General features: G+C 40.3%; 1 protein-coding gene across 2 annotated transcripts in view; it reads left to right on the top strand.

The window, feature by feature from the left end:
- The window catches only part of si:ch211-283g2.1 (sodium- and chloride-dependent GABA transporter 1), a 107,746-nt gene that overhangs the window by 46,248 nt on the left and 39,730 nt on the right, over nucleotides 1-21,768 (top strand). Inside the window, exons 4-5 of one of the 2 annotated variants that reach the window (XM_068010328.1) lie at nucleotides 10,781-10,913; nucleotides 19,569-19,703. In XM_068010328.1, the coding sequence (XP_067866429.1) occupies nucleotides 10,781-10,913; nucleotides 19,569-19,703 (268 nt within the window). The remainder of the gene's footprint in view (nucleotides 1-10,780; nucleotides 10,914-19,568; nucleotides 19,704-21,768) is intronic. The other variant, XM_068010329.1, reaches the window with a different exon arrangement.

Here is a 21,768-nt window from a genome sequence, read left to right as displayed (position 1 = left end):
TTTAGAGGGGATTTGAGGAAAGAATTTTCACCCAGAGGGTGGCTGGAATCTGGAACACACTGCCTGAAGGGGGAGTAGAGGCAGGAACCCTCACAACATTTAAGAAGTATTTAGATGAGCACTTGAAAAGCCATATCATACAAGGCCAATTAGGGCCATATGGGCCAATGCTGGAAAATGGGATTAGAATAGACAAGCGCTTGATGGCCAGCATGGACATGATGGGCCGAAGGGCCTGTTTCTGTGCTGTATAACTCTGTGACTCTATAACAAAAAACAGAATCACTTTCACAACACTGTTATTTTACTTCTGTATAATTTTATACTTTAAGGGGAAATAACTGAATCCATATTTTATCCTGTTATGTATTCTGCATGCATGCCCACTTTTGGATTATTGGAGAGACCAGAATGCCATCATTAGCAACCAGTATTATTTCCAGCATAACCAGTAAGTTATAAAGCTAGGTTTTTAGGCCTGAGGCATGCTACATTAATTTTGCACCATGCATAAGATTACTTTATAAATAGGAGGCATGGGTTTGCTTGTGCAGCCTCTATTACAGTGAGAATGGGTAAAGAGTGTTGGGGGTGCACCAAATTGTAACACTGCTTACAGAAAATGATCCTCCGTGCTTTTTATCCAGGTTTGCAGCCCACTCGCTTGTTGCTTCATCAATTATAGCCAGTTCAGTTACTTGGTCAATTCAAATAGATAGTGCTCAAATAAGTATCCAATTGTTTGTAATGCACTGGCATAGTTTCCTTTAAAATTTCACATTTGAAAATGTTTGTTGAGTTAGACATGATCAGCAATGTCATCACTCAACAAATTACTAATCACATAATTTCCTCCAAGCTTAATGCTTAAGTATTTCTCTTTTAAAATAACTCATGTTTACAATACAGTCCTCCATTTTATTTAAACTGGCTTCAGTGCAGAGCTGAAAGATGAGGTTCAATGCTTTCTAAGTGCTAATGGACAAGTATTATAATGCACCAGTCAGCACCTGTGGGGGAAGAACTGAGAGAGACACCAAAACATATAATATACATCAGTGGTTTTTGCATATGAATCCATTCCTATCTTCTGTCACAGCTTCCCTAGTCCCAACCAAATGTACTGTTTGTCCTATTCATATTACTCTGTTTCAATCACTTTAATGTTTCTTGGGCTGTATTTTTTATTGAGATATTATATGCCATAATTTGCTGCAGCAGGGCTTCTAAAGGTTAGATGTTAGTTAGATTTGCTTTTGCATGTATAGGTTTTTAATTTTCTTGCATGGAAAGTGGCTGAAATTGCAAGCTGATTGGCAGTAATTAACATCTATCAACCTTGCTGGCATTGAAAATTTACTGTTAAAAATGCAATGGAAAGCAGACACCTGGAAGCTAAGTGAACAGGGCTCTCAGCTGTGCATCTCCCCAACCAATCAGATTGAAGGACTGAAAAATAGCCAGAGGAACAATGGAGAAGGAAACGTAAATTAAAGTGGCTGAATTGAATGTCAAATCAGGTACAGAAAGAGAAATAGAGACAAAACAAAGATTGGATTAAGAGAGAGAGGAGAGATACAAACGAAAAGTAAAAACAAAAAAAAATTACATTTTTAGAAACTCTAACAATGTTTATTACCTGAAGGAATGAGCCTCCACGCTTATTATGGTTAATTTTCAGAGCTAGAGAGATTGATTGGCAGTAAATAATACTTACCATCTTGTTAAAGGTGTACTTAAACTGGAATGGACAAGACTTAACTTTATGTGGTGAGTTCAGTTCAGACCTACTGCGAGATACAACAACTTAAAGCCATTCAATGTTTTTCAATGGGGAGCAAGACAACGGCATGCCATTTTCACAAAGCTAACAGCACAGCAATGCAATGCAGACTGCCACTTTTGGATAACTGCATACCTGCCCCTTGTCTGAAGTCGTTGTACCATTTATGCATAAATAACCCTACTTACAGGAGGAGGAAGAAGCCAGCTGGTGAAAACTAGAAGATGTGGCTGGAGGTTGCCCATGAGGTCAGCAGCAGGAATGTGGTGCAACACTCATGGATTTAATGCCAAAAGCAATTTAATGACATAATCAGGGTAGGAAAGATGATTACACTAGCACAGTTACCTACATCCAGATGTGTGTATCACCCCAAACCCCTCACTCTGCCTTCTGAAGCCTACTCCAGCATATCACTCCTCACACTAACTTTTCTTGCAGGTACACCCATCCCTCTCTGTCTGTGCACTTCCTCACATTCCCATCTGTCCATCCAGTCCTGACACTCACCCTCATCTTTATGCAATGTCATGCCTCTCCCTCATAGTCAATCCATCCATTTAATACATTCCATTATTCTCACTCAAAGGTCTCTTCTTTCCCTCCTTGCAGGAGGGGAGTGTACTAGGGAGAGGCAGAGAACTGGAGCTGGCCCTCCAGCCATCTCAATACTGACAGAGGAGGAGGCGCTGTACATCAGCGGAGTCTCTGTGTACTAAGCCCTCGGAGATGGAGTGATGGGGGCCTCCCAGCTACCTGGTGACAGAATTAAATATCAGACAGCCACATGGCATACAACACTCACTCATACAAGAGCACAAAAACACAAGAAATAGGAGCAGAAGTAGACCATATGGCCCATCGAGCCTGCTCCGCCATTCAATACGATCAGGGCTGATCTCGGGCTTCAATTCCACTTTCTTGCCCATATCCCTTGATTCCCTGCCAGACCAAAAATCTATCTATCCAGCCTTAAATGTGTTCAGTGATGGAGTATCCACAACCCTCTGGGGTAGAGAATTCCAAAGATTCACAAACCTTTGAGTGAAGTAATTTCTCCTCATCTCAGTCCTGAATGATTGACCCCTTATCATGAGACTGTGTCCCCATGGTCTAGATTCCCTGACCAGTGGGAACAATCTCCCAGCTTCTACCCTATCAAGCCCTTTCAGAATCTTGTACATCTCAATTAGATTGCCTCTCATTCTTCTAAACTCCAGAGAATAAAGGTCCAATTTACTCAGCCTCTCATCATAGGATCGCCAGAGCTGGCAGGCAGCCATAAAGGTGGGGCTAAAGTGTGGCGAGTCGAAGAGACTCAGCAGTTGGCAGGAAAAAAGACAGAAGCGCAAGGGGAGAGCCAACTGTGTAACAGCCCCGACAACCAATTTTATCTGCAGCACCTGTGGAAGAGTCTGTCACTCTAGAAATGGCCTTTATAGCCACTCCAGGTGCAGCTTCACAAACCACTGACCACCTCCAGGTGCTTACCCATTGTCTCTCGAGACAAGGAGGCCAAAGAAGAAGAAAAAGAAGAAGATCTCTTTGCAGCCTCTCTACTGTTGACTTGATGTCAGCAGTAAGCGAAATATGATCATGTGGAGAATAATGACTTAAAACATTCCTACCTTGAGAGTTCTAATTCAAGTCTTTAATCTGCATAGGGCTTTCAAGTGTCCCACAGGATGTCGTCCAGGAGGACACAACAACTCCTCAGAGCAGGTCACTGTCTTTGAGGGTGCACCATCACAGGACTCATGCAGACCATGCACTAGCTTAAATACTCTCAGTTCAGAGGGACCAGTCAGGAAGATAGTTGGGTTTTCACCTGGTGACTCATACATCACAAGTGAGAAAGATGGTGGAGATGGGGACAGCAGTGAAGAGTCGGGGTCCGAGGTCGCAGGACACTTCAAAAGTCTGCTCAACTGGAAGCAGATGCTGAATCTCGGGGGGCCATCAACGAGGAGGATACTTCTGGAGTAGAAGCAAAGAATGTCTGATGTACTGGCAGGCTTTCCCGCCATACTGTGCACACTTGCAGTGAGATTGGAGGAGCCCATTTCAAGCATGAGTGGCATGATGCCACAGGTTTTGGCAATGATGTCTTTGTCCATGGAAAGAGTGGTCACCTGCATGGAACAACAAACCCGGCATCAAATGAATGCATGCAGTCCCTAACCAATGGCTTAGACGCACGAATGAACCTTAAAATAGGATTCATCATACCCAACCCTTGGCTGTTCGGTGCCCCACTGATCTACAGCAAAGTGCTCTCCAGCTCATTGCTAGCAGGGAAATATAAGTGGGCCCTGGGAGTGATGATGGTCATGGGGACAGGGAGGTGGGGATGCGGATCAAAGCGTTTCCACCTCTTACCTGCTTCCCCATTCCCTGACTCAGTCGGTACCCACGTGTTATCTCGTGTCTCCTTGACCGAGTCTTTGGTGGGGCCCTCACAGGCTCCATAACCCAGAAGACATGACCAAGAGCATCTCAGCCATCAGAACAGGGATCTGAGCAGCCTGCCTCTACCTCTGCTGAAGCCACAAGGGTTGCACCATGTAGAAGTGCTAGGAAAAGGAAGAGTAAAGATTTGTAGTTGCACAAGGATTTGCACACATGTGGGCTACACAGTGTTAGATTGTTATGTTTCAGTTTAATTTTTGAGCCACATAAATATTATTTGTTTGCACCACTTTCCCGTGTTGCACATTTTTGCTTGCTGTCTGGCAAGTGACCTTTTCACGTGTAAAATGGTAAGACAGAAGTGATGCCAAGCAATGGTGGGGGGGGGGAGGCGGTTGTGAAAGGGATACTTTGTAAGTTTGTAGGACTGCTTTGTGTTGGCAGAAAGATGGCAGGAGGTTGGTGGTGGAAAGTGACTTTTGCATGTGGCTGTCAGATGGGTGGACTGGTGGAATCTGTGAACCTCGCAATAATGAAGACATCCTGGACAGCAATGTGAGCCGCTGCTCCTGCTGCTCTTGGTGCTGTTATATTTGATGCTGCCCCTGTTGGTGCTCCTGCTGCTGGTGCTGCTCCTGTTGGTTTTCCTGCTGCTGGTGCTGCTCCTGTTGCTGCTCCTGCTGCTGGTCCTGCTCCTGTTGGTGCTCCTGCTGCTGGTGCTCCTGCTGCTGGTGCTGCTCCTGTTGGTTTTCCTGCTGCTGGTGCTGCTCCTGTTGCTGCTCCTGCTGCTGGTCCTGCTCCTGTTGCTGCTCCTGCTGCTGGTGCTGCTCCTGTTGCTGCTCCTGCTGCTGGTGCTGCTCCTGCTGCTGCTCCTGCTGCTGGTGCTGCTGCTGCTCCTGCTGGTCATTCTGGTTCTCATCTGTGGTGCAAAGTAACACAGCATAAATGGCACCTGTGCTGATCTGATAGATAACGGCTCCAAAGTGGAGATCAGACGTCCAGACCTCTAAAGTTGTGAATGTAACCTGTCAGCTCAAGTAATATGAACAAAGCCTTTCATACAATCAGGATAGAAAGCAATTGTGAGGTTTCAGTACTTATTGGAATATTTCACTACTGGGCCTTCAGCCCTGTCAATTGCTGATATGTTCTCCCTTTGCTTTCACTGGCGAGTCCCAGAAAGTCTGGGAAACATGTGGAGCTGCAGTTAAATGGCAAAAGTCTTGTTAAAAATGTTGTAATTAAACAATTAACATATTAAATTGACAACTTGTCTTTTCCAAGGGGGTTGCTTGTGCGCTGCAGTTAAATACAGAAGTCGATGGGTTGTAGCTGGTTTCCCAATGCTTTGCCAATTCTCCCACTTTTAACCCCTCCACCTGCTCCCAAACCTACACGCTTGTAAGTTAAAATTCTGCCCATTGTATCCATGGTAAAAACTAAAATGGATTCTGATTCAGAAAAAAAGAATATATTAACAGAGAAATGGGTAAAATTATAGAACAATCTTGTTCCTTGCATATTTAATATGTTAAAGGGAAATCATGTTTAACAAATTTATTGGAGTTCTTTGAAAAAGTAACATGTGCTGTGGATGAAGGGGGACCAGTGAATGTATTGTACTTAGATTTCCAGAGGCATTTGATAAGATGCCACATCAAAGGTTATTGAAAAAAATAAAAGCTCATGGTGTAGGGGGTAACATACTGGCATGTATAGAAGATTGGCTAGCTAACAGGAAACAGAGAATAGGCATAAATGGGTCATTTTCTGGTTGACAAGATGTAATGAGTGGTGTGCCACAGGGATCTGTGCTGGGGCCTCAACTTTTTACAATTTATATAAATGACTTAGATGAAGGGACTGAAGGTATGGTTGCTAAATTGCTGATGACACAAAGATAGGTAGGAAAGTAAGTTGTGAAGAGGACATAAGGAGGCTACAAAGGGATATAGATAGGTTAAGTGAGTGGGCAAAGATCTGGCAAATGGAGGATATGTGGGAAAATGTGAAATTGTCCATTTTGGCAGGAAGAATAAAAAGCATATTATCTAAATCTTGAGAGTTTGCAGGGCTCTTAGATGCAGAGGGATTTGGGTGTCCTAGTGCATGAATCGCAAAAGGTTTGTATGCAGGTACAGCATATAATTAGGAAAGCTAATAGAATGTTATCATTTATCTATACAGGACATTGGTGAGGCCACATCTGGAGTATTGTGTACAGTATTAGTCTCCTTATTTAAGGAAGGATGTAAATACATTGGATGCAGTTCAAAGAAGGTTTACTAGAATAATACCTGGAATGGGCGGGCTGTCTTATGAGGAAAGATTGGACAGGCTAGGCTTGTATCCGCTGGAATTTAGAAGAGTAAGAGGTGACTTGATTGAAACATATAAGATCCTGAGGAGTCTTGACAGATGTTGAAAGGATGTTTCCCCTTGTGGGAGAATCTAGAACTAGGGGTCACTGTTCAAAAATAAAGGGTCACCCATTTAAGACAGAGATGAGGAGAATTTTTTTCTCTCAGAGGGTCGTGAGTCTTTGGAACTCTCTTCCTTGAATATTTTTAAGGCAGAGATAGATAGATTCTTGATAAGCAAGGGGGTGGAAGGTTATCAGGGGTAGGCATGAATGTGGAGCAATCAGTTCAGCCAAGAACTTAGTGAATGGTGGAGCAGGCTTAAGGGGCCGAGTGGCCTACTCCTGCTCCTAATTCGTATATGGCTGCATTAAAAAAATATTCCAACATGTTATAAAGCTACCAATCATCATTTGTCTCTGAAATTGCCATTGCAGCATGTTAGAGCTTTATCGTGCACTGAATAGCTTGGCACATTCATTCTATACTATACTCATTCAATACTATATTCAAGCTCCGCTTCAAGGATGCTTGGAAGTGTAACATGAAGACCCTCAATGTCTACTATCGCACTTGGGAGTCAATAGCTGGCAAAAGAGGGAAATGGCAACACATCCTGTGGACTGGTGTGCACTACCAAAATGACCAGTTGCTACAGCAGCTTGGCACAAGGTGCCAACATCAAAAACAACAACTCACAGCGTTACTTGGCAACTTCACATGTAGCACTTGTGGCAGAACCTGCCTCTCAAGGATTGGCCTTCAGAGCCATCAACATAGGTGCACCAAGAGAAGACACCCCACCTAAATGGATTGTTTGCTGCATATCCGTCATCTTTCATAAATGGAAGGATGCCAAACATTTCATTCTATACCAATGTTTGCACTGTCTCAATCAAAGGAACTCTTTTCCTTGCTGCAAGTGCTTTGCTTTATTATTCATATCAGCTTTACAATCCTCTTTAATTGCTAATTTTACCATCTGCTTTATTACTTCATTTATTTCTTTAATGGTATTGTTAGTATTTTTACCTCCCAGCACTCAAACATTAACTATTCCAGTTATTTTTTCTAGTCCATGGCTTCTAACATGTTGAAGTAAATCAGCTTTAGAGTTTCCCACTTAGCAGATGTCAGTAAAAGATTTTGCCAGATAATCATTTTTCATTAGTTTTGAGGAAAATGTTACCCCTTTCCAGCTAAGTGTGAGTGCAGAGTAAATGCCAAAACCAGCCAGTCTTTCATATGCACCACCTCCCTTAGAACTCTAAAAACATTCTTAGAAATGACAGTACCCAGGATACTAAGACAAGACGAGTCTTTCCATCTACGTATGGAAATTAGTTGATTAAGTGTTGTAATTATTCTCAATTTTAATTGTACATGGTGAATGTGGAAGCCAGTATGTAGTTCCATAGTGCTGCTAGTGCAGTTTTGGAGACATAAGCTTCCAGATCTATTCATGATGTCTTATCAGTTTTTTTCTGGGTCGTACATTGTCTTTCAATCACTGCTATTGCTTAATCAGATTAAAAAGATTCTAAAGACACGCATTAAGGTCAGAGGGCAGATAGTTCATATTTTTTTATTGTCTGTTTTGTTTTCGGTCTGTCTGTGCAATACTTGGAGAAATATGGGAAGAGATTGGTCAAAGCATTGACTTGCATTTTGAGGGAATCAGTGAACATCAGTTCGATTCCAACAGACTGTAAACAGGGAATTATATAAAATGTACAGGACAGCAGCAGGCCATTCAGCCTAACTAGTCTATGCTGGGGTTTATGCTCCACACAAGCCCTCTTCCACCCTACTTCATCCAACCCCATCAGTATGACTGTCTATTCCTTTCAGACAAACGTAGTTTTCATATTCAAACTGTTAACAAAACCATATTGGGCAACTATAACCCTTTAGCCTCATTTCAATAATTGGTAAACAACTGAAATCAATAAATGAAAACGAATTGGAAGAGTACCTCTGTAAAAGGTGAATGGCAACAAATATAATTTTGGAAGGTTTAGATTTTGCTTTACCAACCTCATAGTCATTTTTGGGGAACATGTATTCCATGTTAAGATAGAACTTGCTAAGGGGAAAATTGAAAGTAACCTTGTGCAATTAGTTACCTTATCACTAACAACATTAAAACAGTATGAGCAGAGTGGGGGGGATTGACCCCTCTGAAACTGACCACAACATCAGGATGTCGGGCATGCGCACATTAGCACGGAAATCGTGATGTTGTGGGCCCCACCACCACCGTCCCTTCCAGAGTGGACAATCACTGAAATTAGTGATAATTTCAACTTTCCTGCTCCAACATCACTGTTTGAAACCCATTAAAAATTTACACCTAACTCAATTAAGTGTAACTTGGTTTTTAATGGTGATGTGATAAATAGAATTTGATGAACAACAGAACTGGTCCTGAAAAAATAATTTTAGAATCGTGGGGCGCTGTTAATGATTAATTAGTAGATTTTTTAAGCTAAAATTTTTTAATAACATTTTTTAAGAAGCTTTCTCTGTATATTTTAGCTACTAGCTTCATCCCATGTGTATGTCCCAATTTTTAATTTGCTGTATGCAAAATATTTTTTAAAGTGATTATTGCTTTTTGTTTCCTGTTTGCCTGTCTGTGAAAATCCTTTAATGTGATTGGCTGCTTGGCCAGCCTGATGACATCACTGCTGCTCCATACTCGGAATGCCCAGGAAAGAACGCTGCACTCAGTTGCACTATCACTACCCGGCACTGAAGGTGAAATTCTAGCCAGAGAGATCACTAGATTTCTAAGTGAGACTTAACTCGTGGTCAGCAGCGAGCAACCTTGATTTGTAGCTGACCCCAAACTCCGAGCCATTATATTGTTAAATCAGTTGAAGGGATCCTGCCACATGTGCCTGGTCTGGCTTATATGTGACTTTAGTCCACACTACATGCTTGGCTCTTAATACCTGCTGAAGTGACTGAGCAAGCCATTCTGGTGTACAAATAATTGCAACATAGCAAGACCCACCACCTTTTCAGGGCAACTAGGAACGGGCGATAGATGTGGCCAAACCAGTGTTGCTCACATCCCAATAACAAATCACAAATAAGCTGAAAACTTTCTTATCTTCTAGCTTGTGATGGGAGTTCAACTGCCACATCGTTTCCCTTACAATAATGGATCCCATGCTCCGGTTCTCCATTGTAATACTACTATTATTTTTAACTATGATGGTCAATTTTGAAGGGTTTTCTTTGGGACTCATATTATGTACCCAATGGTGTTTAACTGAGATTATAATTTCTATGAGTGTAACAATGGAGGCTTCCATGAATATTGTGTGTAAATGTGATTTCATTCTCGTGATTCCATTTTCCCCTCGTCAGATATGAGATAAGAAAGGTTAAGAATAAGAAATAGCTATTTATCTCATTATCTTCATACATCTAATACCTGAACTCATTCATTATACCATCCAGCTACACTGTTAATATCCTTTTTTTTAATCGAAACATGAAGTATAGCAGCCACAGATTGCATGTGGTATACCATAGAAAAATTCTCTGGTCTGCTTCCTATAAATACCCTTAAGCAGTATCTGCCCTGCTTCCATTTAATATAATTTGAAGGTTTTTCTTCTTTTTTAGGTTACCTCAGTTGAACATTTAGTTGCAGAGCACGGATCTGCTTTATTGTTTCATCCAGGCACAAGTGATTAAACAGTAACAACTAACTAAAACATGGGAAATCTCATTTAGCTTCTTGCATTCATTTCTTGCTGCATGTCAGTGATAAGAATTCCACAAGGAATCACAGTGAGCTGCATCTTCTGTCGTCTTCTTTGTGTATAGCATTTGCTTTGGGACATTTCATGTTGAGATTCTATATGACTTGTCTGTGAAAACTCAACGCTTTAATGTTTAATTGAAAATACAGATAGATTACAATGCACAAAGTGTCACAGATAATCCCTCCCTCTCTGTAGAGTTTGTTTTGCTTTTTCCTCAGATCCACCTGTTCAAGATGAATTCAAGTCTCTATGTTACTTTGAGAAAAACATTGAAAAGTCTGGACAACTCTAATCTTTTGTTGTTTTTCACTTTAGTTGTTCTATTTCAACTATCTTTTCTCATCTCAGTTTCTACTTATTGTCATTACCAGCAATGGAGAAGAAAAATCTACTTGTGAATGAATTGTGATCACTGAGATTACATTATCTTTGCCTCATTTGTTTAGTTACAATGTTCTGCAGAAGACAAATGGTCTGGATAACCTTGGGAATATGCGCTGGGAACTTTTTGGTCCCCTCATCCTTGCCTGGGTGATTGTTTATTTCTGTATATTTAAAGGGGTAACGTGGACTGGAAAGGTAGGTTTACAGTCAGTTATTATATTTTCTCATATAGATGGCTTATTATTTGGAATACTGTATATTTTATCAAACAGCAGAAGATAAATTTTAATTAGAATTGTGATATGCTAATTATCTTCAGAAGTTACGACATAAACCAAAAAATAAAAATATCTATTACTATACATTCTATCATGCCTCACTTTTATTTCCTAATTTTCTAAATCTCCCCAGTCTCCAAAAGGTCCTGCCTCTCACTTGAGTATGGTTCCTTCAGCAGTAGATTTCCTCCTGTACCTCGTCTATGCACTCATTAAAATAATACAAGTTTAGAACATTTACCACGACTTGCTGTAATCTGTCCTTCGGCCAATTTTTTATTCAAGCTTACAATGACCCAACTATTCCAGGAGCCTCACTTTTGTTAAACAGCCTTTTATTGACACTTTGTCAAACACTTTCTTAAAATCCATATAGACAACATCCAATGCATTCCCTTCATCAACCTTTGCTGTTACTTCATCAAAAAAATCCATCTGATTAGTCAAACACGATTTGCATTTTAGAAGTTTGTGTTGGCTTTCCTTAATTAACTCAAACCTCTTCAAGTACCTGTTAATTTCTTTCCCTGATTATTGTTTCTAAAACCTTTCTAAAAATGATGTTAACCTGACAGGTCTGTAGTTACTGGGAATGTCCTTACATCCTTTCTTGAACAAAGGTGTCACATTTGTCACCTTCCAATCCTCTGGTAGCTCTTCCATTTCTAGGGAATATTGGAAGATTATGGCAAGCCCGACCGTTATCTCCACTCACACTTCCTCTAGCAACCTGGGATGCAAGTCATCCAGACCATGTGACTTATCCACTCTAAGCATGGTCAGCCTTTCCAGTACATCCTGCCTATTAATTTTCACTCCATCCATTACTGCTACCATCTCTGCTTCTACCGATATTTTATCAGCATCCTCTTCCTTCATAAACACTGATACAAAGTACTCACTAAATATTCTAGCCTTACCTTGCACCTCTAAGCATATATCACCTTCTTTGTCCCTAATAGAACATTTTATGCAGCGAGTGGTAACGACCTGCAACTCACTGCCTAAAAGGGTGGTGAAAGCAGAGACAATCAATGATTTTCAAAGGAAATTGGATGGGTATTTGATGGAAATAAATGTGCAGGGCTATGGGGATAGTAAGGGGGAATGGGACTGACTGGATTGCTGTATAGAGAGCTGGCATGGACTCAATGGGCCAAATGGTATCCTATTGTGCTGTAATGACTCCATGATTCTATGAATGTAAAAGATGGCCACTTGGCCCATCATATCTCTGCTGGCTGTTTGCTGTAACAATCCAGAATTAAAACCCACTGTCCATTCTCTTCCATACCCCTGTATTTTCCTCTGCCAACACCACTAAAAATCTGAAAGACAGATTTTTGCTGTCTTGTTTTGCGCAAATATTTCCTTATATTACATCATTGTCTACACCTCAGAAATACTTCACTGGTTGTGAATCACTTTGAGATGTCTTAAGGCTTAAGGTCATGAAAGGCAATATATAAATGCAAGTTCTTTCTTCTCTCTGCAGAAAGAAATTTATCTTAACTTCTCTCCTCACTCTCTATGAAATATTGTCTTACCCCTCTCAGCTCCAGTAGAACTAGTCAGAGTATGTCATGTTGCCCTTCATAACTACTGTCTTTTTAACCCCTGGCATCAACTTCCTTTCTATAACAGAGCACCCCTGAACTGCACACAGTACTCCTGACAATTGCCAACCAATATTTTGCACAAAATTATCACTACTTCTTTACTTATATTCTATGTCCCTATTTATAAAGCCCAAAATGTTGTTGGCTTATTTAAAAGCTTTATCTACCTGCAATTGCACTTTCTGGGAATTATGTATTTAAATTCCTAAGTTACAGTGGTCATCCACACTATTCAATGTCTACCCATTAGATTTTCTTCTAAATTGCATCTACGACCTGTCTGAACCTTGTTAACTAATCTTTTACTGTCCCCCTCGCTATATGCCAAAACCCCTATTTTTGTGTCTTCGTCAAGAGATTATGCTCCCTATAATTTTTTTTATTATTTGTTTCATGGGATGTGGCCGTCGCTGGCAAGGCCAGCATTTGTTGCCCATCTTTAATTTCCCTTGAGAAGGTGTTGGTGAGCTGCCTTCTTGAACTGCTGCAGTCAATCTGGTGCAAGTACATCCACAGTGCTGTTAGGGAGTTCCAGGATTTTGATCTAGCGACAGTGAAGGAACGGCAATGTATTTCCAAGTCAGGACGGTGTGTGGCTTGGAGGGGATCTTGAAGGTGGTGGTGTTCCCATGCGTCTGTTGTCCTTGTCCTTCTAGGTGGAAGAGATCGCAGGTTTATAAGGTGCTGTTGAAGGAAACGTGGAGGGTTGCTACAGTGCATCTTGTATATGGTACATGACTGCCACTGTACATCAATGGAGGATGGAGTGAATGTTTAAGGTGGTGGATGGGGTGCTGATCAAGCGGGCCATTTTGTCCTGGATGGTATCAAGCCTCTTGAGTGTTGTTGGAGCTGCATCCATCCAGGCAAGTGGAGATTATTCCATCACACTCCTGATTTGTGCCTTGTAAATGGTGGACAGGCTTTGGGGAGTCAGGAGGTGAGTTACTCACCGCAGAATTCCCAGCCTCTGACCTGCTCTTGTTGCCACAATATTTATGTGGCTGCTGCAGTTCAGTTTCTGGTCAATGGTAATCCCCAGGATGTTGATGGTTGGGTATTAAGTCATGGCAATGCCATTGAATATCAAGGGGAGATGGTTAGATTCTTTCTTGTTGGAATCACCATTGCCTGGCACTTGTTTGGCGTGAATGTTAGTTGCCCATTATCATCTCAAGCCTGAATGTTGTCCATATCTTGCTGCATATGGACGCGGACTGCTTCAGTATCTGAGGAGTTGTGAATGGTGCTGAACACCATATAATCATCAATAAACATCTGCATTTCTGACCTTAAGACAGAGGGAATATCATTGATGACGCAGTTAAAGATGGATACTACCCTGAGGAACTCCTGTAGCAATGTCCTGGGGCTGAGATGATTAACCTTCAACAACCACAACCATCTCCCTTTGGACTAGTTATGACTTCAACCAGTGGAGAGTTTTCCCCCTGATTCTCATTGATTTCAATTTGGCTAGGTCTTCTTGCTGCCACACTCTGTCAAATGCTGCCTTGATATCAAGGACAATCACTCTCACCTGAATTTTGTCCATGTTTGGACCAAGCCTGTAATGAGGTCAGGAGCCCAGTGAGCAGGTTGTTGGTGTTTAAGTGGTGCTTGATAGCACTGTCGATGACCCCTTTCATCACTTTATTGATGATCAAGAGTAAACTGATGGGTGGTAATTGGCCGGATTGGATTTGTCCTGCTTTTTGTAGACAAGACATACCTGGACAACATTCCACATTTTTGGGTAGATGCCAGTATTGTAGCTGTACTGGAACAGCTTGGCGAGGGGCCCGGCTTGTTCTGAAGCACAAGTCTTCAGTAGTATTGCTGGGATGTTGTCAGGGCCCATAGCCTTAGCTGTAACCAGTGACTTCATCCATTTCTTGATTTCACGTGGAGTGAATCAAATTGGCTGAAAACTGGCATCTGTGATGCTGGGGATCTCAGGAGGAGGCTGAGATGGATCATCAACTCAGCACTTCTGGCTGAAGTTGGTCACAAATCCTTCAGCCTTTTCTTTTGCACTGATGTCCTGGGCTTCTCCATCATTGAAGATATTTGTGGAGCCTCCTCCACCATCATTCACGACTAGATATGGCAGGACTGCAGAGCTTTGGTCTGATCCATTGATTGTGGAATCCCTTAGCTCTGTCTATTGCATGCTGCTTCCACTGTTTGGCATGCAAGTAGAGCTTCAACAGATTGACACCTGATTTTTAGGTATGCCTTGTTCTGCTCCTGCGATGCCCTCCTCCACTCTTCATTGGAGCAGGATTGATCCCTTGGCTTGATGATAATGGTACAGTGAGGGATATACCGGGTCATGAGGTTACAGATTGTGGTTGAATACAATTCTGCTACTGCTGATGGTCTACAGTGCCGCATGCATGCCCAGTTTTGAGCTGCTAGATCTGTTCTAAATCTATCCCATTTAGCATGGTGGTAGTGCCACACAACATGATGGAAGGTATCTTCAGTGTGAAGACGGGACTTCATTTTCACAAGGACTGTCTGGCGGTTACTCTTACCAACACTGTCATGGACAGATGCATTGGCAACAGCTAGATTGGTGAGGACAAGGTCTAGTAGGTTTCTCCCTTTTGTTGGTTCCCTCACCACCTGCCGCCTAACCAGTCTAGCAGACATGTTCTTCAGGACTCAGCCAGCCCAGTCAGTAGTGGTGCTAATGAGCCAGTCTTGGTGTTGGACACTGAAATCCCTCACCCAGAGTACATTCAGTGCCCTTGTCACCCTCAGTGCTTCTTCCAAGTGGTGTTTAATATGGAGGAGTACTTATTTATCAGTTGAGGGAGGACAGTAGGTGGTAATCAGCAGGAGGTTTCCTTGCCCATTTTTGACCTGATACCATGAGAATTCATGGGGTCCAGAGTCAATGTTGAGAACTCCAAGGGCAACTCCCTCCCAACTGTATACCACTGTGCCACCACCTCTGGTGAACCTGTCCTGCCGGAGCAACAGGAGATTCCAGGAATGGTAATGGTGGTGCCTTGGACATTGGATGTAAGGTATGTTTCCGCAGGTATGACTATATCAGGCTGTTGCTTGACTAGTCTGTGGGACAGCTCTTCCAATTTTGGTGCAAGCACCAGATGTTGGTAAGGAGGACTTTGCAGATTTGACAGGGCTGGGTTTGCTGTTGGTGCCTTGGTCGATACCTGGTGTTTCAGCCGGCTATATTCCTTTTCAACTTTTGTGCAGTGGTTTGTACAACTGAATGGCTTGATAGGCCATTTCAGAGAGCAGTTAAGAGTCAACCACATTTCTATATATAAATCCAAATCATCTATCTATACCAAGAACAAAAGTGGACCCAGCACCAACCCTGTGGGTACACTACTTTCAACTCTTCTTTGGTTTCTGCAACACCCTAACTTTGTTTCTTGTAGTGCAATCCAACTTCTATCCAGGTAGTTACATTTATTCTTACACCATAAGCCAGAATATTTCTAAAAAGCCTTTTGTGAGATAACTTGTCAACTATTTTCTGAAAATCTATATACACTCATTGGCTGATTTTCATTTTCTAGTTAGTCCAGTGGTGTTTAAATTATACTTTATAGTTGATAAAATATATGGACAGGAGCCATGAAAAATGTAAAGCAATAAATAGACTTTTTATGCTAAAGAGGAAAACGATTTGAGTACTGGTAAAACTATCCTGTTTGATTTTAATCTCAAAATTATAAATATGATAATTTTAAGAAATGTTTTTATTAGTGTTTTTCAATAACATGAAAAGTAAAAATTCTTATGATGTAAAATATAAAAGAACTTTTAGTAAATTATTTAATACACCATTGGGTAACAGTTATACAGGGCTAAATTCTGTTTTGTTAAAATTGATGCCAGTATTTGTATCAAAAACTTAACTAATATAACCTATGTACTTTGCTGCAGTAGTATCATCATATCATTTTGTTCTGTGATTAGTGAATTGGAAGTATTGTAGTTACCTTTATTAGTAGTTTAACGATGGGCTGAGACCATTTAATTACTTGGGAAATTAACATTAAATCTGAATAGAAATTCTCTCATTTGAAGCGGCTAGCTCTTGAATTGCTGAGTCAGCTGGAAGCTTAGAGACTGAAAATGAGATTTGTGTTAATTAACACATTACTTCCATTTTACACAGTCACTTAATTCATAAATGATGTGTGAAGAAGCTCATAGCTACAGGCACCAAATATCTGATCACTACATTTCTTGAAAATGCATTTTATGTCATCAATATTCTAATGCTTCTTTAACGTTGCAGTGCTGCATAAATAAATTAAGCTCCACAGGAGCAGCAGTTGGCCCATCAAACATGTTAACCATGGCAGTTCTTTATCGTTATTACTCCCAGAACCCTGAGCTGTCTCCATTGTCCCTTAATACCCTTTTCTTGCAATTAGATATCAATCTCCAGTTCAAATTCCTCAACTGAATATGCACATATGGCCTTCTGGAAAGTGCATTTCACAATCTCACAACCTTCATGTGAAGTAATTTTTCCTGGATATTTTTAACTTTAAAATTAAAATTAATTGAGTTTATATCCATTTATTTCAGATTCCTATCTTTATTTTATCAATTCCCCTCATTACAAACAAAAGGGAAGGGAATTGAGTTACAGTCAGAAATTATGCTTTAGGTACCTCAGATAAAGGGAAAACTAAAAGATGTAAAGTAATTAAACCAGGAGAGGGAAATAAGAAATGGGTGAGTAATACATTAGAGCAGAATAATTGTTTAGGGTGTGTGGCCCAAATAAAAGTGTTAAATAAAGTGTTCTTTATACAAACACACAAATATAAGGATCAAATTGAATGAACTGGTGGTACAAATTCAATTTGGAGGGTATAACATGGCAGCCATTACTGAGACATGGCTACAAGACAGTCAGGATAGGGAATTAAATACAACTGGTTATGAGGATTACCAGAAAGAAAGGGGAAATGGTGGAGCAATAGTGATTCAGGATGAAATAACTTCAATGGTAAGAGAGGAGAAAACAAGAGGTAAGTAGGGCGGCGCAGTGGTTAGCACCGCAGCCTCACAGCTCCAGCGACCCGGGTTCAATTCTGGGTACTGCCTGTGTGGAGTTTGCAAGTTCTCCCTGTGTCTGTGTGGGTTTCCTCCGGGTGCTCCGGTTTCCTCCCACAGCCAAAAGACTTGCAGGTTGGTAGGTAGATTGGCCATTATAAATTGCCCCTAGTATAGGTAGGTGGTAGGGAAATACAGGGACAATTGGGGATGTAGTAGGAATATGGGATTAGTGTAGGATTAGTATAAATGGGTGGTTGATGGTAGGCACAGACTCGGTGGGCCGAAGGGCCTGTTTCAGTGCTGTATCTCTAAACTAAAACTAAACTAGACAGTGGAGACTTTATGGGTCAAATTAAGAAATAGAAAAGGCTTTAATAAATTAGTGAGAGGTGTGTGTAGATCCCTGATGGCATCTGTGTAGTGGTAGATTGTATAAATGCAGAGATTAGACAAGCATGTAGCAAAGGAAGAGTGATTTTAATGGGGGATTTTAACTTTCATACAGATTGGGATAAGCAGACTAGCACATGTCAGAAAGGTAGTGAATTTCTTGAGTGTGTCTTGGATAGTTTTCTGCAGCAAAATGTCCTAGAACCAACAATGCCATATTAGATTTAGTAATGAGTAAGTAGCCAGATTTAATTAACAGCCTAATGATGTGTGAACATTTATCTAATCGTAATATGATCAAGTTCAATGTATTTTTTGAAAGGGAGAAATGTGAAACAGCTACTAAGTTTCTAGATTTAGTTAAGGCAGGTACTCTAGAATTGTCGGAATGTAACTAGTGGTGTCCCACATAGATCGGTATTAGGGCTTCAACTACTGACCATATTTGTTAACGACATATATGATGGAATAGAAAGCCACATATCCAAATTGGCTGACGATACAAAGATTGCATTGTAAGCAATATAGCTGGAAGCATAAAATATCAAAGAGAGATATTAATAGAATGGGAAAAACTGCGTCAAATGGATTTCAGTGTAGGCAAGTGTGAGGTCCTCCGCTTTGGAGCTAAAAAGGATAGAAGAGTGCTTTCTAAACAGTGAAAAGCTAAAAACAGTGGAGGTACAAAGAGACTTGGCAGGGAGGTGGGGGGTGGGGGGGTGGGGGGCTGGGGGAGGGGGGCAGTTACGTAGATCATTTAATTGTCATGAACAGGTACAGAAAATAATCAAAAAGACTAATGGAATGCTGGCTAATCCAAGGTTGTTTCTTTTATCCCAGAACTCTACTGCTGACTTCCCAAATAAATTTCAATGCAACTCTTACGATTCCCTCCAATTCTATGTGCTATAATTTTAGTAGAACTGCATCAAATGTCTTCTGACAAGCCATTTGCAATTGCATGAAAAGATTTGTATTCCTCCTGACATCTGTTTAAAGGTCTCCCCTCATGCACCTTGAATTTTCTTCCCCCAACTTCCTAAAGGCACTGGGTCTTGGTGAGATATGGTTCCATGGGCACTAGCTGGTACCCATTCTTCATGTATTGGCAAGCTATCCAACTGTGGAGTATCACTATATGGACTTATCCTTTTAAAATCTCTATTAGTCCAAAGGTTAAATGCCTCATGTTGTGCGCTTCAAGTCCCATTTGTTTTTGATATTTCAATACAGTTCGGAAAGGAAGTGATACTGGTGTTGTTTTTACCGCATGGAAATTACAAACACCTCAGCCTCTAGTAGCTGCAGCACAAAAGCAGATCGTGTTGAGTAACATGGGTAGTTTACACTCTGTGATTGCAACCAAACAGCTGGAGGAGGGACCTGAGTTGGGTGGGATACAGAAGAAAAGTAGTAGGAAGAATAATAGATAGATACATCCCACAGGTAACTGCATACTTTAACCTAACATTTGATCTTTTCTTGGCATTTTCTGTAACCAGGTTGTATACTTCACCGTGCTCTTCCCTTATGTAGTGCTGCTTGCCATCCTCATTAACAATGTGCAACTCCCAGGAGCTATAAATGGAATTAATTACTTTGTTAAGCCAAAGTGGGAGAAATTAAAGGAAGTCCAGGTAAGCATTATCAGGTTTCTGAATGGATTTTAAAGTAGGAACTTTGGAAAGCCTAATCTCGATTTATGAGTTTATGTTTCAATAAAAACGTATTTTGATCAGGAAGACCTGAAAATATTTTATCAGAAACAAACCTTGTACTTCTGCTTTTAAAAAACATTTTTAATTTTAAAAGATACTTATAAAACTGAGTTGTCACCTTAAACTGTCTCAACTTTGTTTCCCCCGAATAGAAATGGGAAGTGTTATGACCGAGGTGGGAGGAGTGCACTCTTTATTCTAGTCCCACTTCTACATAGGTCACAACATATTTTTCAATTTTCTCAATTACTGATGAAGTGATTTATGACTTTAACCCTTATAGGGACTAAACCAAATCAGGATTATATCCCTATGAATCTCTTTTAATTAAGTTCAAACTAGACAAATTCCTATAGACACTTATTTGGGTCCAAAGAATTGAACTAGTCTTCCCTCAAAGAAAGAAAACTAACAGAGAATATTACCATCTTTCAAAGAGCCTATTTTTAAAAATAATTATGGCTAAATCATAAATATCACAGGTATTATAAAGGTCTGGGAAACTCTCTTCAATACATATCTCTCCGCTTAAAGAGACACAGCAATGGGGTTCTTGTAGTTGTATACAGAATGCTACATGAGATAATTTATTAACTTTTATATACTTATCAAAGAATTTAACATGTAATACACTTTTAAGTGGATAAGTATATTACAATATCAAATATTACTAAGAGATGTAACACATAATCTTATTTTTAGTAAAGAATCCAAAAGTTTAACCTTGCTAATGTTACAGCAAAACATTTTAGAATATCCATCAAAATTTAAAGTAAACTTTTACCTTAAATTCCTGAAGTATGCCATAGGGTGAGAAGGATTGTTGAGGAATTCAACACTTCTAATTTTTGCTCCAGAAACTATCATGTCTATACTGTTTCTAAGGTATCATCTGACTGTTTAGCATATAGGTGTTACCTTTCTGTGTGTGTTTTTCCTGCTTTTAAAATCCATATTCGGTAGTATCATTAACTAACATCTCCACTTAATGTTTTACTGGAATTCCCCTGCTCTTGAAGTTGTGAGCATTTATCTGGTCAAAATGTGTTTACTTGACCTCTTGTTCCTATAAGTATTGCTTTATTATGTGTAATTGTGTTTTTTATGTTACCTTGTAACAACCTTTTGAGTCGATCTGTCTACATCGCCAACACTATCAATTAAGTTTATTGCTACCTCTTACTGATGTCACACAGGATATTTTAATGTGTGTTTATCCTCCAAGTCTTTAGCAACAGAAATGCTGAAATGGATTTCCCAACCTAAAAGGTGTTTCTGGTTCACATTGTATTGTAACAGGGACCTTGACATTTCTAAACCTACCTTCTTAAAGGGGAATTTCAGTGTGTCTTGAAAACTGACCATTTATTCAAACTCTATTTCTAAAGATATAATATATTAACTATATCTAAATTCTACCTAATTAAGCCTATTATACCTATATTCCATCACACTTATACGGTCAATTATATACTCTATTTTTATCCTGGAATAAAACACACCAACGAGGTTTCTTAAACAGACAACAAAATTATCAGTTTATTATAAAATAAGTCTTAACCAGTAATGAAATAAAGCATAAACACACTGATTGAAATATTAAAGTTCCCTTTTTACCTTAGGCCATCACACACACGTGCGTGCATGCACACACACACACACACACATACAAACAAACACACACAGGTTGACTGGAAAAATAAAGGAATTTGTGTTTTAGAGCTCTTTTACAAAGAAAGCAGACAAAAAATCACTTGGGCTGAATACTTGCTCATTCTTGAAGAAACAGCAGATGAGATATGTTGTGTTCCAAAACTGGCATACAATCTGGCCTCCAAGTACACATAGACAGGTCACTGTGATCTTTTAGAACAGTTCTTTTCAGGCAGCATTGAGGATTAATTTAGTAGGCTTTTCTTTGAGGACAGGAGACGAGATGAGTTGACACAGTCAACTCAGGGTCTTTTAGAGAGGTGCTGGAAAA

The sequence above is a fragment of the Heterodontus francisci genome, chromosome 30 (assembly GCF_036365525.1).
Source record: "Heterodontus francisci isolate sHetFra1 chromosome 30, sHetFra1.hap1, whole genome shotgun sequence".
Classification (NCBI taxonomy): Eukaryota; Metazoa; Chordata; class Chondrichthyes; order Heterodontiformes; family Heterodontidae; genus Heterodontus; species Heterodontus francisci.
Note: the sequence above shows the minus strand (reverse complement) of the source record. Positions and strands in the feature narration are given on the sequence as shown.